This window comes from Geotrypetes seraphini, chromosome 3 (genome assembly GCF_902459505.1).
Source record: "Geotrypetes seraphini chromosome 3, aGeoSer1.1, whole genome shotgun sequence".
NCBI classification, from domain to species: Eukaryota; Metazoa; Chordata; class Amphibia; order Gymnophiona; family Dermophiidae; genus Geotrypetes; species Geotrypetes seraphini.
In genome coordinates, this window is record NC_047086.1 from 117391108 (window position 1) to 117407974 (window position 16867).

Consider the following 16867-nt stretch of genomic DNA (forward strand, 5'->3'; position numbering starts at 1 on the left):
TTGGAGAGAGAGGCAGGGACATTATTTTATAGCAGTGGCGTACCAAGGGGGGGCGGGGGGGCGGTCCGCCCCGGGTACCAAGCCCTGAGGGGGTGCTCCCGGTCCGGTCCAGTTCCCCCCCCTGCGCCGGGTGTCGGGTCTGGAAACAGCCTGCAGCAAGATCGCGATGCCAGAGATCTTTGCCTGCTTCGACTGTTTCCTCCGCCACGGTCCTGCCCCTCCTCTAATGTCAGCCGAAGCAGGCAAAGATCTCTGGCATCGCGCGATCTTGTTGCAGGCTGTTTCCCCAGGGCAGTAGCGTACCAAGGGGGGCGAGGGGGAGGTCCATCCCGGGTGCCGCCTTAGGGGGGGGGTGCACAGCTGGCCCGGTCCCTATCGCGCTCCTACCCTCCCAGCGAAAGCAGCATCGGCGCCATTATCGAAAAAGGTAATGGCGCCAGGCCTTGGAGCACCAAGGCAGACCGCTTCTCCCCCCTCCCAGCCGAAACCCCGCTGACCATCCTATCTCTCCTCCCCCAAGTGAACCTTTCCGACCCTCCCAGCGAAAGCAGCAAACCTCCCTCCAGTAGCGTCGGCTTTATCCTCCCTCTGCCGCATCACTGATGACGTCATCAGTAACGCGGCAGAGGGAGGAGAAAGCCGCGAAGGAGGTTTGCTGCTCTAGCTGGGAAGGTCGGAAAGGTTCACGGGGGGGGGGAGATAGGAGGGTCAGCGGGGGTTCGGCTGGGAGGGGGGAGAAGCGGACTGCCTCGGTGCTCCATTACCTTCTTCGGGCAGCAGCAGCATTTACAATTCGCTGCTGTTGCCGGCTTCAGGCCTTGTTCTCTGCCTGATCCTGCCTACTTCCAGTTTTCATGAAGACAGGACCCGACAGAGAGGAAGGCCTGAAGCGGGCAACAGCAGTGAATTGTGAATGCTGCTGCTGCCCGATGAAGTTCAGGACATCAGGACATCGGGGAAGGAGCAGGGAGAAATCGGCTGCTGGCTTGGGGGTGAGGGTAGGGAAAGAATCGTGGAAGTGGAGAAATCGGCACGATGGCTTTGTGCGGGCTAGGGGGAGAGAGAAAGAAAGGAAAAAATAAAGAGGGGGGCAGGGGGAGAGAGAAAGAAAGGCAGAAAGAAAGAGGGGGACCAAGGGGAGAGAAAGAAAGGCAGAAAGAAAGAGGGGGTCAAGGGGGAGAGAAAGAAAGGCAGAAAGAAAGAGGAGGGCCAGGGGGAGAGAGAAAGAAAGGCAGAAAGAAAGAGGGGGACCAAGGCGAGAGAAAGAAAGGCAGAAATAAAGAGGGGGGCCAGGAGGAGAGAGAAAGAAAGGCAGAAATAAAGAGGGGAGCCAGGGGGAGAGAGAAAGAAGAAGGACCAGAAGAAGGACCAGAGACTCATGAAATCACCAGACAAAAAAGTAGGAAAAATGATTTTATTTTCAACTTAGTGATCAAAATGTGTCCGTTTTGAAAATTTATATCTGCTGTCTATATTTTGCACTATGGCCCCCTTTTACTAAACCGCAATAGAGTTTTTTAGCGCAGGGAGCCTATGAGCGTCGAGAGCAGCATGGGGCATTCAGCGCAGCTCCCTACGCTAAAAACCGCTATCGCAGTTTAGTAAAAAGGGAGGGGGAATATTTGTCTATTTTTGTATAGTTGTTACTGAGGTGACATTGCATAAAGTCATCTGCCTTGACCTCTTTGAAAACCCGCGGAATATAAATGATAATTAACATTTTCTCTGCGTACAGCGTGCTTTGTGTTTTTAAAATTTTATTGTTGGTAGATCATTTTGACTTGGCCACAAAGGTAAGGGGGAGGGAGGGAGGGGAACTGCTGAAAGACATCTAGTAATCCTTGCAGGCTTGACTGCAGGGAATTATTTTTGTAAAATCATGTTTTGTTATGTGACTGGCATTATCTAGACTTTAATTTCTATGAATGAATAGAATGAAAATTATATAAAATTACTTGCTTGTTTTTATGTGCGTGCGCTGAAGGAAAGTGGAGAGAGAGTGGGCTGAGGATGCTGAAGGGAAATGGGAAGAGAGTGGGGAGAAGACGCTGATTTATAAATTGACAATTGTACAGAATATTGTTTCTTTTTATACTTTAATATAAACAATTCAAGGCTTGTGTGGATGGAATCAGGTGGTTTGCGGGGATGGGGACCGAGCTTACGGGGATTAGTCCAATAAAATGGTATTTTTTTATTTCTCATTATTTGTTTTATTTTTATTTGTTAATTTATAAAGTGGTGATTGTTATGTATCAGTTTTTTCAAATTTACATCTACTGTCTTTATATTTTGCACTGTTTTAGAGGACATGTGTTACTGTTTTTTGTGGTGTTGCATTGTATCCAGGGTCTGGTTTCTTGGCGGATCAGTTTAACTTTTGTCTACATATTTCTATTTTTAGTTTGTGATTATTCCATTTTGGGCGAGGGTGTATCTCTGTTCTGTGTGTTCTGAAAAAGACATAGTTTTCAGTTGGCATTGACTACAGGACCAATTGACTGTGCGGGATCTGGCTTGTTTAGTTTTACAATGTATGTGTTGGTGTTCTAGTGCTCACTGCAATGTTTAAGATGCAGCCTTTTCCTAGGTACACTCTTGTGGTGCGATATGTAGATTGATACTAAAAATCATATTTTTCATATAGATGGGGGGGGGGTGTCAAAAAATGATGGGCCCCGGGTGCCACATACCCTAGGTACGCCACTGTTTTATAGACCTCCATCATATTTCCATTCAGCCATCTCTTCTCTTAGTTGAAGTGCCCAAACTTCTTTAACATTTCCTGACAGAGGAGTCATTCTATCACTTTTATCATTTGGTCGTTAAACACACAGGAACCAGGAAGAGACCTGGCACAAGGGGTAAAGGGGATGGGACTTGATATACCACTTTTCTTTGTGGTTTACACAATCAAAGCATGTTACATGGGGCAATGAAGTGTTAAGTAACTTGCCCAGAGTCACAAGGAGCTGCAGTAGGAATCAAACTCACAACCTCAGGGTGCTGAGGCAGCCGCTCTAACCACTAGGCCACTCCTTCACTCCTCATACAAGTTATAAATCAGCCTGGGTGTAATTCACACATTCAGTTTCCAACAACAAGCCTGCGATTGTGGGCAAAGAGGTGGGCAGATTTTCAATACCATGTGGCTTGTACCACAGCTGTCTGAAAATTCAGCAAAACATTTAAGCAGCTGCAGATGGGAAAACAGATGCTCAATTAGGAGCACTAATGAAAATTACTCCATTAATGTTACATGACAATATCCAGGTTAATACAAATTTAATGAGGGATATTTCAAAATTGAGAAAGCATAATGAGAAGCAATAAGCAGTGTTTTTATTTGCGTTCCAGATACATTGTTAATTGAAACATGCTAAAATGCTAACTATCAAAATGGGATCAGTGACACCTTTTAAAGCAAAGTCAAATGTTTCATCGGGGAAGCACTTCTCTGTTTGCCCTTAGATTGTTTATGTTGTAATCTGGTTAATGGCAATACTGATGAGATCTTTTTTTTTTTTCTAGTGTTCCCCATCTTTGTACTGCATGGCTTTTTAGTTGGTTGTGGCATAGCTCTAAGAAATTAACAAATATCAAAAAGGAGGAAAAATGATTTTATCATAGAGTTAACTCAGGTATCCTACATCGACTAGCTTTATTGATCACTTAGAATTTAACACAACATAATATAACATTATACTTATAGACCGCGTTACCAAAAAGTTCTACGCAGTTTACAAAGATGATAAACATTAAACATAATCGTATATTTGAATGAGTCAGCTAGTCAGGTATTTGGAGAAAAGATAGGTTTTTGGCTGTTTTCTAAAATGTCTGTAAGAAACAGCTGTGAGCAACAATGGTTGAAATTCTTTTTCATGAGAAGCTGCCTGAGATGCTAAAGAGTGATTTAGGAATTTCTTGCTTTTACAAAAAGGCAGATATTTAATGAGACCTGTCAAGAACTAACTGGATAAACTGTCTGATTCACTATATCTGGGAAATTCAAAAATGTAGCTGGTTAAGTGAGTGGCTTTGAATATATCTCAATTATGGGTATACGATTGTTGGTCATGAGCGAGATATTAGTTCTTGGTGTACGACTGGGTTCTCAGCTTTCCATGAAATGTTCTGTTCAAACTTTGCTGTTGACTCAGCTTGATTACTGCAATTTGCTTTACCTGGGATTAACAAAGAAAACGTAAAGCTTTGCAGCTTTTAATGAATTCAGCTGCTAGATTGGTAATGGGCATTCCTAGGTATCGGTAGCATGGAATATTGCTACACCTTGAGTTTTGGCCAGATAATAGTGACCTGGATTTGCCACAGTGAGAACGGGCTACTGGGCTTGATGGACCATTGGTCTGACCCAGTAAGGCTATTCTTATGTTCTTATGCCCATATCCCTCCAATTCTAAAATCTTTACACTGGCTACCTATTCACTAGCTGATATGTTACAAAGTATTGTCAGTTGCAGGGCCGGCGTTAGGGGAGGGGTGTGCAAACAGGACAGTTGCCCTGGACCCCAAGGATCTTGGGGGCCCCCATGAGCTGGCATATCCTCCTACTTCTAAGTGTGTTGGTCCAACGTCACCTTCACCACCGCTTACATTTTTTGCAGGGGAATGCGGTGCCGGTCAATTTTCTTTTTTTCCCCATTAATGACCATGTGCTAATGTTTTTTAAAAAAAAAAACCCCAAACAAAAACCTATTATAATCAAACTAAATCCACAAAGGCAACAAAACAATGGACATAGTAATATCTGTTTGGATGCTTCAATATTTTAAAAAAAATTTGGGGAAAGACCTCAAACGCCCACATATTGAAATGCTCTATACAAACACTTTCATGGGGCTGTGAACATCATCATTGGTCAAGTAAACCCCGTTTTTGATTTCTATGTTGTTATGTTTGCTTATCTATTATCCTATTATTTTAGAAAAATCAAACCGCATCACTTAATATAAATAAATTGTGCTCATATAAACTCTCTTTAGTGCTGACAATGGCTAGCAGTGTGTTAATGATATTCGACTAAATGTAGTCTGGTAAAAATATACTTTAAGCATAAAAGAGATAATGAAAAGCAAGCACTTAACTTGCTCCCAACGGAACCTTGTCCTGTCCGTCTCATTTCAGAATGGCTTCTTCAGGGGAAGTGCTTAGTCAATATGCAAAAACCATGACAGCTCCCCAAAAAATCAGCATGATTATCTTGCTAAAAATGTCCTAATTTAGAAACACTAGGAGCTCCTTTTACGAAGGTGCGCTAGTGGTTTTATTGCATGCACTGGATTAGCGCGCGCTAGCTGAACATCTACCGTCTGCTCAAAAGGAGGCGGTAGCGGCTAGCACACGTGGCAATTTAGCGCACGCTATTCCGCGCATTAAGGCCCTAGCGCACCTTTGTAAAAGGAGCCCTAGGTCTATGCCACTTTGTTTTGTATTTTTTTGTGTGTTACTGTACATTTTATTGCGTATACTTCTGCACCACTTATGAATAAATTATATTACAAGGTCATCAGTTCCACAGTTTTTTGCCTTTTGCTTTATGTAGGACTACCTTGGATGTTTTTTTTGTGTTCTCTAGCTCCAAAAAAAACCAGCATGATTTTCTTGCTAAAAATTTCCTAATTTAGCAACACTGGCTGCAGCACGGTCACGTCAAAGAGAGTCTTCAAAGCCATCTAAGTCATCCTGCCTCGGAAACTTTTTTTTTTAAAAAACATGCATCCTATCTGGCAGCCAGAGGGTGGTAGAATACCATCGCTGTCTACAATCGGGATGCAAGCTTCGAGAATCAGGCCCCAAATGGCCAATTTTCTTTTTTTCCCATTAATAACCATGTGAGTACTTAGCACCACCCATTAGGTAAGCAATAAGGTTTCTGTGGTATCCCTATGCTAACCAGTTAGAATGAGGTAATGCGGATATGCTAAGTCTCCACCCATGACATGCCCCCTAAAAAAAAAAAAAAAGAAAGACATTCTTTTTTAGCGCACAAATTTTGAAGTTATCACAGGATGCTTGAGCTCTTCCCACAATACTATATTTTCAATTGCATTAGGCGTACTTTAGCTAGTTTCATAATAGCTGATTACAGCTGATATTCAATTATACTGGCAGGCCAGTTCAATGGGTTTTGTGTATGTTACTGCAGCAGTTCGATAACAGTAGGACTCAAGCTGATACAAGTTCAAAAATACCCACCTGAGAAGTCCTTGTCAACCCCCCCCCCCCCCCACACACACACACACACACGCTCACAAGATACAACTCCCTCCCCATACCTCCTTTTTCAATGTTCCTTGGAACCCCTTTCTTTTTTTAAACATTTATGCTTATTGAAATTTCAACAAATCTAAACAAGAACAATAATCTTGTTGTGGCCTGACACCCCTCTCTTCTTACTGTCCCCCACCAACCTGATCCCCTTGGCGTTCACTGGAGTCTCCCTGATTGCTAGTGGGGCAGAAGTGTAGGAATGTTCTCCTGTCACTCGTACCCCATAAATGCTCTGGTTCAAAATGGTAACTAAATTTAACTAGCGGTGCTTGAGTACCACCGCTAGAAGTCAAGCTGCCAAATAAGGGAACAATGACTCCTAGAGGTGTATACCTCTAAAAATGTCATTTTGTTAGAATCATTTTTTTTTTAATTTTGTTTGTTTTTGTAGCAATGTTGACTGTCTGGGGGACTTGTCAGCTGCTTACTCGCTGGACACCATTTAAACATGCAGCTTGCCATTTTACAATCTCTCAGGTTTGTGGCATAGGGATCATTTTCATGGCTCCAGAGTATCAGTTGATAATCCACAAGGAGAATTCCCCTGATGAAATGGAGATACTAGTCCCGGAGGTGGTGAAACACTGCAAAATTCTGCTTGCCGTGGCAGGGTATGGGTTGGGATCTGTCACCGGCTGAATGCTATGTCCATCTAAACAAGGACATGGAGGACCTAAAATGCAAGTAGAGAAAACCCTGCAGGAATGCACACACAAAGGCTGGTGGCAACTCCCAACTTTTCAGTAAAGCGCCGAGCACCCTTGAATAGCAGGTCCTCCAAACAACCGATGAGGAGCAGTGCTGAGCATAGGTGACCTGGACACTTCTCACCCACCAGGGGCAAGTGCACCTGTCAGATCTAGCTGCCCAAGTATATATCAACTCATGGTGAGGAGTGTCATGAACATGTGACCATTTCCCGGCATATCTGTAATTTTGTGGGAGAGGGAGGATGGTGTAGACTGACAGTGTAATTTCACAAGGACAGGCGCCAACACCCTTCAAATGTGTTTCAGCAGTGCCCTCACACCAACAAGCATTGTGAAAGGCATCTCTACGCTGGCAAGCCAGATATAGTGGAATTTCCTAGAGGCCACAGATTATAAGTAATGGGCATGCAATAATAGTGGCCCACTGCCCTTGTTTCCACTGTGAGTTTCCTCTGTGATTGATGGAATGGAGGAGGGGGGGTCCATCTGTTGACAGAGATGATATATGGCTTTTATTTGTTGAAGCAAAAATATTTTTAGTGAGGTTAAGAAACTCTGTCCTGGGCCTATATTTGCTCTAATAAGAATGTGGCCTGTTTGCCCTTCACTTCTCCCAGTATTCCTTGTGCAGGATGGCCCGAACAGTCCACATGTTCTGGCTGCTCATGGTGTATAACTCCTACTACCAACACCCAGAGTTCTCCCCACCATCAACATACAGAGTGAGACAGTGAAGCAGTGCAGACACTAACAGACAATGAGTCACAACTCACAAACATCACCTCACGTTCACACATGCAGGCACAGAGAGAGACAGCATGTGGGACTAGGAAGTGTGAGGTGACTGGGCAGACACAGACAGAGAGGAGTTTGAATTGGGCAGAGTCCGGGATGGATATGGAGAGGGCTCACATGTGGGTATGGGTAAGCGCAGTGAGGGGTGTTTGTGTGCTTTAGGTAGAGCAAAAGGGTGAGAGCTGGGCTGTAGAGGGCAGGTGGCATGCTTGGTCATGAGAAGGACTGAAGACAACAGACCTGGATGGACAGAAACAGATATTTGCATCAGCTCTCTTCCAATCAGCATCAGCACAAGCAGTCACAGAGATATGCTGCAGGTATATGGGGATGTTTGCCCTGGATTGATAGCATGGAATGTTGCTACTCTTTGGGTTTTTGCCAGATACTAGTGACCTGGATTGGCCACCGTGAGAATGGGCTTGATGGACCACTGGTCTGACCTAGTAAAGCTATTCTTATGTTCTTATTGTGTTTTATATGGAAAAGCGGAATGTAGATTTGATCGTTGTTGTTTGTGGGAGTTGGTTTATGTCAGAGGTGGAATCCAATCGGGTTTTCAGGATTTCCCCAATGAATATGCATTGAAAGCAGTGCATGCAAATAGATCTCATGCATATTCATTGAGGAAATCCTGAAAACCCGATTGGATTCTGGCCCTCAAGGACCGGAGTTGCCCATGTCTGGTTTATGTCCATGTGTTAATAATCTATGTATGTTTATTATGTAACCTGCTTAGGGATATACATTTTTTAAATAAGTAATTATCTTGCATTGCTTTTATAGCGACATGCTATCCAGAATTAGTAATTGATGTTGAATACCACACTACTCAAAGCATGCCCCATGCCACCCCCTACACATCTCCAGCCATCTTGAACATTTTTGCTGCATAAGCACTTAGCACTTTTAACATTGTGGAGGTTTCTACGTCAATGTGCCAGGATATCCACAGTTAAAGCCCAAACACTGCTTGTAAAATGCCCGCCAGAATCTTATAGCTTACGGGTGAAAACAATTTTGACCTGTCCCCGAGATGAACATGCAACTCATTTGATTGTAGAAATTAGATCCCGTTATGTTCCTTGGAATATCTGAGCTTATAATATGTCTTACCATATCCAATTTGCCCTTGTGGTCATAAAGGCTTGAGAATGCATAAGTGGTAAGCACAGAAGCAGCCAAAGCAAAGTAGGTGTTGATGATAGCTCTCTTCTGGTGCTCTCCAGGATCAGCAATAGCAGAATTAAAACTGGGCCAAAACATCCAGAGGAATAACGTACCTAGATAGGGAAAAAATATCATTTTATTCAATGATTCTCAGTTTTTCATAAATTAATTAAAGTGCAATAAAAGTTTGCATGTACCCCACAGTACTTACCCAAATTACTAGGTGGTAAATGCAAAGCCTGCGCAGTAAATGCTGGGGTTCTGATTACCTCAAGCACAGTACCTTTTTTATGTTTTTATCCTGTTGGCATTTGTCTGATTTGTACTATATTGTGACATTGATTTGTTGAAGGACATTAATAAACTTCGATATTTTAAACTCCTGAAAGTCCAGGATCTGGTTCCACTATTTTCTTCCATACTATTTGACTTTCGTGGCACCAAGGTCCCCTTCTGTAGGAAGCAGGCCCGCCCTTGTGGTGTAGACCACAGTGTTCTTCGTTTCTTATGGGGAATTTTCTACATCAGTGTCCCGCAAAGTTTTCGGCCGGTGGCACACTAAACTCAGTGCCCTGGCCGGAAGGCACCCGGAAGTGCGCGGATGTCAATAGGATGATGTCATGCGCATGCATATGTGGAGGCCCATCTGCCCACAACCCTGAACCTGTCACTTCAGTGGGGGATCCTAGAGGAGGAGAGACATCGGTGAGGAGGAAAGTCGTCGGCGTCGGCTGACTGCCTACAGGGTGTGCCTCTCGCCGTGAGAGACACGTCCTATAAGCAGTCAGCCAGCGCTGGCGCCTCTACTCCTTACCGAGGCCTCATCAGGGCACGCCTGTTATCAACTGCTACACACTAGTGTGTCACGGTGCACAGTTTGCGATACACTGCTCTACTTCTTCTCATATAATTAATGCAAAGATAAAATCTTTACCACACGGTATGAGGGCAGTAAAAATCAGGTGCCCCAAATCTCTGTGCTAAGATAAGCTCTGTCCCTATAATGGAATCTAAGGTTATAGAATAATGCTGTAAGTTGGCATTTGATGCCAATATTTAGGATTCATGGAATATGAGGGGGGGGAGGTGCTGAAAAGTTCTTAGCCCAACCAAACATACTGTACACTGTGAACCGAAAACAAAAAGCACATCAAAATGTTTTTGGTCATATCTTCCACAGAACTTGGCAATTTTTATGAAATTTAACCCTCCCCCCCTTTTTACAAAACCGCGAAAGTGGTTTTTAGCGCTGGCTGGCGCTCTGAATGCTCTGCGCTGCTCCCAACACTCATAGAGTTCCTATGAGTGTCGGGAGAGCAGCACAGAGCATTCGGCATACTGGCCTGTGCTAAAAAACGCTTCCACGGTTTTGTAAAAGGGGAGGGGGGGGGGGGAGATAGTGCATCGTGTCCTGAATGAAGTTGATGTAAAATGTTATATATATTTCCCACTGCACCTTATGAAGATTTAAATGTTGGGTCATATTTCTGCACATTGAGTTATTTACCCCCATTTTTGACAGGTTGGACCTCATAAAATTTTGATTTAAAATTTAGGTACTAACACCTACACCGTGTAAAAAGCATGTGTAATTGTCGGTGCCTAAATGTAGGCATCTAGGCGTTCAACTTACAGTATTCTACAAGTTTAGTTCCCATGTGTTTGACTCGCCATGCTCTGTCTTGCCCACATGCAATGCCCTCTTTGCAGTTATACTCTAAAACACTATGGCCCAGATTGTCTTTAGTGTGCCACTACTGGCGTCCACCTAAAAAGTGTCCGCCGATTTCGTGTCAATCATGCAACGGTGCCCTATAGATAATCACACCTCTGTGAAAGACAGGTGCCAGAAATGTAATGCCAGGGTTTTCTGGGACTACTTTTCTGGCACCTATCTTTGTCATGAATCATGTCTACGTAAGTGCTTTAAACCACCTAACACCACTTCCAGCTCTAGCCACACCCATAGTGCTATTAGATGGCCTAAAACGCCAATGTAGATGTGATTCTGGCACCGGTAGGCGCTTTGAAACTCAGTTAAAAACATAATTTGAAGGGTGTATTCAACTGAGTTTGGGTGCCTAAGAAATTGGTGCTAGTTATTTAATTATTCAGTTTCCTACACTGTTCTCCCAGGAATGCTCAGAACAGTTTACATGAATTTATTCAGGTACTTAAGCATTTTTCTCTGTCTGTCCTGGTGGGCTCACAATCTATCTAATGTACCTGGGTAATGAGGGGGACTAGGTGACTTGCTCAAGGTTCCAAGGAGCAGTGTGGGTTTGAACCCACAACCTCAGAGTGCTGAGGCTGTAGCTTTAATCACTGCACCACACTCTCCCCAAGAATCTGTGCCTTAGGCGCTAACTTATAGAATAATGCCTAAGTGCAGTTAGGCACCTAACTGTCGAGTACCCCTCCCCCCCCCCCCGCCACATACACACACACACTCAATTTGGGCAACCAACTTCCTAATTGGTGTCACATTATGTATAATTAGAATATAAGAGTACCAACATTCTGCAGATGTTCCCCATACTTCTTAAGTACATTAGTACTGCTAGTTAAAAAGACCATAAGCTAATTGCATTGTGCACACCATGACCATTTCCCACCCCATAACAGGACATGCACTTAGCACAGGATTTAGTTTGTGCTGTCATACCAGTTCACTAACAGTTGCCACTTCCATAATTTGACTGTTAGCATTTGAATTAGCACATGGTAACTGCTTAGCACACGTTGGTAAAAAGGTACTTATGCTCTCAAATGTTTGAAATGCTGAGATAATAAACACCAGGTCTTAGATTTATTTGCTCCTTTTTTTTTTTTTACTGTACAGCTTGGAAAGTATGCTTATTTTGCTATCCAACTATTTTTCACTTAGTTTCTCCACATTAGACAGTATTTCCTCACTATTAACATACATGTCAAGTCATTCACATTAGATAGGTAACGCACACATTTTGCCCCTGTTCTCCAACCCACACACCTTGTCAAATAATTAAAAACTGGGAGGTTTCTTAAGCAGTGATTAAAAGGAATTGAAAGGTACTTAACATTTTTGAAAAAAATAGTCTTCTTATCCATTTTTATCTTGTAGACTTTTATCTTGTAGACTTTCCCCTTTCACTATAATAATAAAAAAATAATGCCTAGAATGGTTCTATGATGTTTTAATAAATTTTACAAAAAAGAATGCCAGATTTTACATAGCTGTGGTAGAGGTTTTTACTGCAGGCTTGTGAGGTAAATGCTCCAACACTCACAGAATTCCTATGAGCATCAAAGCATTTACCTCACCAGACCTCTACCACGGTTTTGTAAATGGAGCCCTAAATAACTAAGGAGCCTATTTTAAGTTGTTAATCACTAACATTTGCTTGATGTGGGGAAAAAATAGCTGGATTCTCTAACCGGTTCCCATGTTGGCAGCCGCCTTAACAACAGGCACCGATCGCGTGTCAATCACGCAACAGCACCAGTTACAGAATCACGCCTGATTCACAACAAGATAGGCAGCTGAAATGTTGGCCTAGAAAACCCAGGCCTACATTTCAGCCACCTATCTTTGCCCTGGGATCCTAAAACCAGACCGCAGCCGCCTATCTTGGTGTGAATCGCGACTAGGTAGCCACTTTATCCTGTCTAACACCACTTCCGGGAATTGGCCACTCCTACTTTGGTGTTCTGCAACCTAAAGTGGCTGCTCAGTCGCGATTTCAGCACCTTTTATTTAGGCATCGGTATGCACTTCAGCCTTGCCGTTTTTTGCCCTTTCTAATGGCATTTTTCAATTAACCTAGGCATTGGCAGGGCACCTTTTAGGCACTGGTTTTAGACTTTCTCCCCAAATACACGGTATTTAGTCTATTTTCTTTGGTGAGGGTGTGTCAGGACACAAAATGGGCTAATATCACTAATGTGCTTATCATTTAGCACAACTATAATGCGGGAACCCTTAGTATCTCTTAAATAGGAGGCAGTAGGTGTGCCTACATTTTATTTATTTATTTATTCAATTTTTTAGCCCGTCCTCCCAAAGGAGCCCAGAACGGGTTACAAAGTACATCCATAATAATCCAGACAGAGCAGAGATGACATAGTTTACATAAATTACAATATAGACATGACAATAAAACATATGTACTAAGTAGCATCTGATGAGATTAAGTGATATAGGTGCGTTGACTGGGTGGCATTTCAGGGTGAATGACTTTAAGGTGCTGGGTTAGTAAAGAGGAGTCACACACTAATGCTAACATTAGCATTTGGCCAGAAACACAACAAATAGAAAAATGCTTATTTTATGCCTGTGCTAGAAATGAACTAGGCACATGGGAAAGTCCTGTTTTAGGGTATGCTAAACTAAACTAAACCTTAGGTTTGTATACTGCATCATCTCAATATTTGCATAGCTCGACACGGTTAACAAGAATTAGGGTGGAAAGGAACTCTAGTGGAGGGAAAGATGAAGAGGAAATTTAGAGGACTAGAGTAAACAGAGAGGGAGGAAGAGTTACATTTTTGAGAATAACCAGGTTTTCAGATGTTTACGGAAGAGTTGGAGGGAGCTCAGATTCCTAAGTGGGGAGGTAAGGTTGTTCCAGAGCTCAGTGATTCTAAAAGGGAGGGAGGAACCTAGTTTTCCTACAAGGGAGATGCCTTTTGGAGAGGGAAAGGAAAGTTTCAGTTTTTGGGTGGATCTGGTGGAATTGAGGTTTAATAAAATGTCTTTCAAAAGTAAGGAGGCATATGCTTTATATTTTTTCTATTGACTACCTACCCTTCCACAGTTTGGTGTATATTTTTTAGATATCCAAAAATAAACTTGAGTTGGAACTAGAGATTTTATAAGAATGCCAAGGACACTGCTATTATTGGCAGTGTGTCAGAGAGTAATAAGCAATCTGCAGAATGTGAATACAATAAAAATGGAAATCAATGTTAATTCCTTGACCTACCAATCATAGCAAATAGGTCCGAGTGGTAAACAGAGCCTTCATTCTCATGTCCATTGTTCAGGGATGGGCGATACAACACACAGGCCACAGCTAAACCAAAGTAGGCTCCGAAAGCATGAATTGCCATTGATGCACCTATATCACTGACCTGAAAAAAAAAAATAAAAAACCCATACACTGCACATAAACATTTGCTTCTATTGCATACATAGAGGACCCTCTTTTCATGAGGATAAAATATCTCAAAAAGGATCACCATGCTTTAATTGAGGCATTAAGGCCCATGGTGCCTTAAGTTAGGCTACCAGTGCCAGGAATGAGAAAGATGTTCTTAGATGAAATGACACAACAACAAAGGTGACCAATTGGTATTCAGTCTCTTTTATTGTAATGGACTTGACACGATCGTGTTTTGGCTCACAAGGGCCTGCTTCAGGAGTCTTCTGATAAATCAATTCGTGCAATTTCTATAAACCTTTCAACACATACTTTAATTAACCGCAGACAGCAGCAGATGCTGTTCATTAGAGCTGCAGTTTATTATAGCATGTGTTGCAGTAGCATACTAAGGGGGGCGGGGTGGGGCGGTCCTCCCCGGGTGCCAGCCCTGAGGGGGGTGCTCCCAGCCTTGCCGTTCAGTCCCCCCCACCCCCGAAGGACCGCTCACCCCCCTGGCCTCCCTGCACAACCTATGAAGCAGCCCGCAGCGGGATCGCGATGTCGGTGATCCCTGAGCTGCTTCGGCGCTGCTTCCTGCGCCGCAGTCCCGCTCATCCCTTCCTCTGACGTCAGAGAAGGGGCGGAACCGCGGCGGAAGGAAGCAGCTCCGAAGCAGTGAAGGGATCGCTGACATCGCGATCCCGCTGCGGGCTGAATCAGGTGGTGCAGGGAGGCCAGGGCGGCGAGCGGTCCTTCGGGGGGGGGGACTGAACTCAAGGCCGGGAGCACCCCCCTCAGGGCCTGATTCAGGTGGTGCAGGGAGGCCAGGGGAGGCGAGCGGTCCTTCGAGGTGGGGTGTGCAGGCAGGCCTTCAAAGGGGAGGGAGGGGTGACAGGCAGGCAGGCCTACAAGGGGGGGGGACAGGTAGGCCTTCAAAGGGGAGACAGGCAGGCAGGCCTTCAAAGGGGGGACAGGCCTTCAAGGGGGAGGTCAGGCAGGCAGACAGGCTTTCAAGGGAGGGACAGGCCTTCAAGGGGGCGACAGGCAGGTCTACAAGGGGGGGACAGGCCTTCAAGGGGGGGATAGGCCTTCAAGGGGATCAGGCAGGCAGGCCTTCAGGGGGGGGGGACAGGCAGGTAGGCAGGCCTTCAAGGGGGGTGCAGGCCTTCGGAGGGGGGTTGCAGGCCTTCGGGGGGGAGTGCAGGCCTTCGGGGGAGGAGTGCAGGCCTTCAGGGGTGGGATGCAGACTTTTAAGGGAGGAACAGGCCTTTAGGGAGGGGTCCCTGGTGTAGAAATACACAGATGGAATGAGGGGGTTCAAAGAGACACGCATATGCTGGACTTTGGGTGGGAAGAAATAATGAGTCTGAAAATAGAGAAGAGGGAGAGATGATGGACGATAGTTTTTAGAGAGAGAAGGAACAGAAAGGGAGAGAAGTTGGACACAAGGGATGGTGTGGAGGGGGGGATAGAGATACTGGATAGGAGGGTAGTTGGGAAAAGAAAGGGAGAGATGGTGGACCCTGGGGTGGTGGGGAAGGAGGGAGAGATGCTGGATGAAAGGGTAGTTAAGAAAAGATAGATCTGTGGAGGGAGACGAAAAAAGGATAGATGCCAGACCTCCTGGGGAGGGAAGGGAAACGGGGAGGACAGCTATGGCAGATGGATGGTTAGCATGCAGAAAGAAGGAAGAAGGAGACCCTGGCAAGCAAGTTATCAGAAGACAACCAGAGCCTTGGACCAACAAGATTTGAAAAATAACCAGACAACAAAAGGTAGAAAAACTAATTTTATTTTCTGTTTTGTGATTAAAATTTCAGATTTGAAATTTGTATCCTGCCAGAGCTGGTGTTAGACCGCAAACGTGAGCTAGGATTTAACAGAGAGGAAAAGTCCTTTTTGTTTCTTTATTTTATTTATACCACAGCGCCAGTGTGGTTAGGAGAAGCCAAGGGGGGTGAAAAAGCTATAAAATAAACCCACCAGGATTTTTAAAAACAAACAAACACTCAATTGGGCAGGAAAGTTGAATCGAAAAACCAATTCAATAGGCTGAATCGAATCGAAATTTTTTTTTTTTCTTGAATCTGGCAGCACTAGTTTGCACTACTGTCTTAGACTTTAGGACCTGGGATTGGAAAGAGATGGCATCCTCAGTACTTTATAATGCAAGTGAAACGAGGATTTGGTCAGACTTTTGAAGGGTCTGCAGAAGAAAAATATTGTATAGGCCGGGGACATGAGACAGCAGGAAATGGGAACTTTTCTTCCTTCTATTTTTGTGAATGGCAAGGCTGAGGATGTCAGAGAGTTCAATTAAAATATGTGCTTTATAATAAAATATAATAATGTGTTTTATAAAAATTCACCCGAGAGTCTTGAAGGAATTGAAGGTTGAAATCGGAGAGTTATTGCAAAAACTTGCAAACCTGTCAATCAGAACTGGTCAGATACCAGACGACTGGAAGAAAGCGAACGTCACGCCAATTTTCAAAAAAGGATCGAGAGGAGAACCGGGCAATTATAGACCTGTGAGTCTTACGTCTGTCCCAGGCAAGATGATTGAATCACTGATCAAGGATAGCATAGTTCAACACTTGGACACACACGACTCGATGAAACCCAGTCAACATGGATTCAGGAAAGGGAAATCGTGTTTGACGAATTTACTCCAATTCTTTGAGACCGTGAACGAGCAAATAGATAGTGGAAAGCCGGTGGACATAATATACTTGGACTTCCAGAAAGCGTTCGACAAAGTTCCACACGAAAGAC

General features: G+C 44.0%; 1 protein-coding gene across 2 annotated transcripts in view; it reads right to left on the minus strand.

The window, feature by feature from the left end:
• The window catches only part of RHAG (Rh associated glycoprotein), a 112672-nt gene that overhangs the window by 51025 nt on the left and 44780 nt on the right, over positions 1-16867 (minus strand). For both annotated transcript variants that reach the window (XM_033939515.1, XM_033939514.1), the window contains exons 4-5: positions 13934-14081; positions 8916-9082 (exon numbers count right to left, since the gene is read on the minus strand). In XM_033939515.1, the coding sequence (XP_033795406.1) occupies positions 8916-9082; positions 13934-14081 (315 nt within the window). The remainder of the gene's footprint in view (positions 1-8915; positions 9083-13933; positions 14082-16867) is intronic.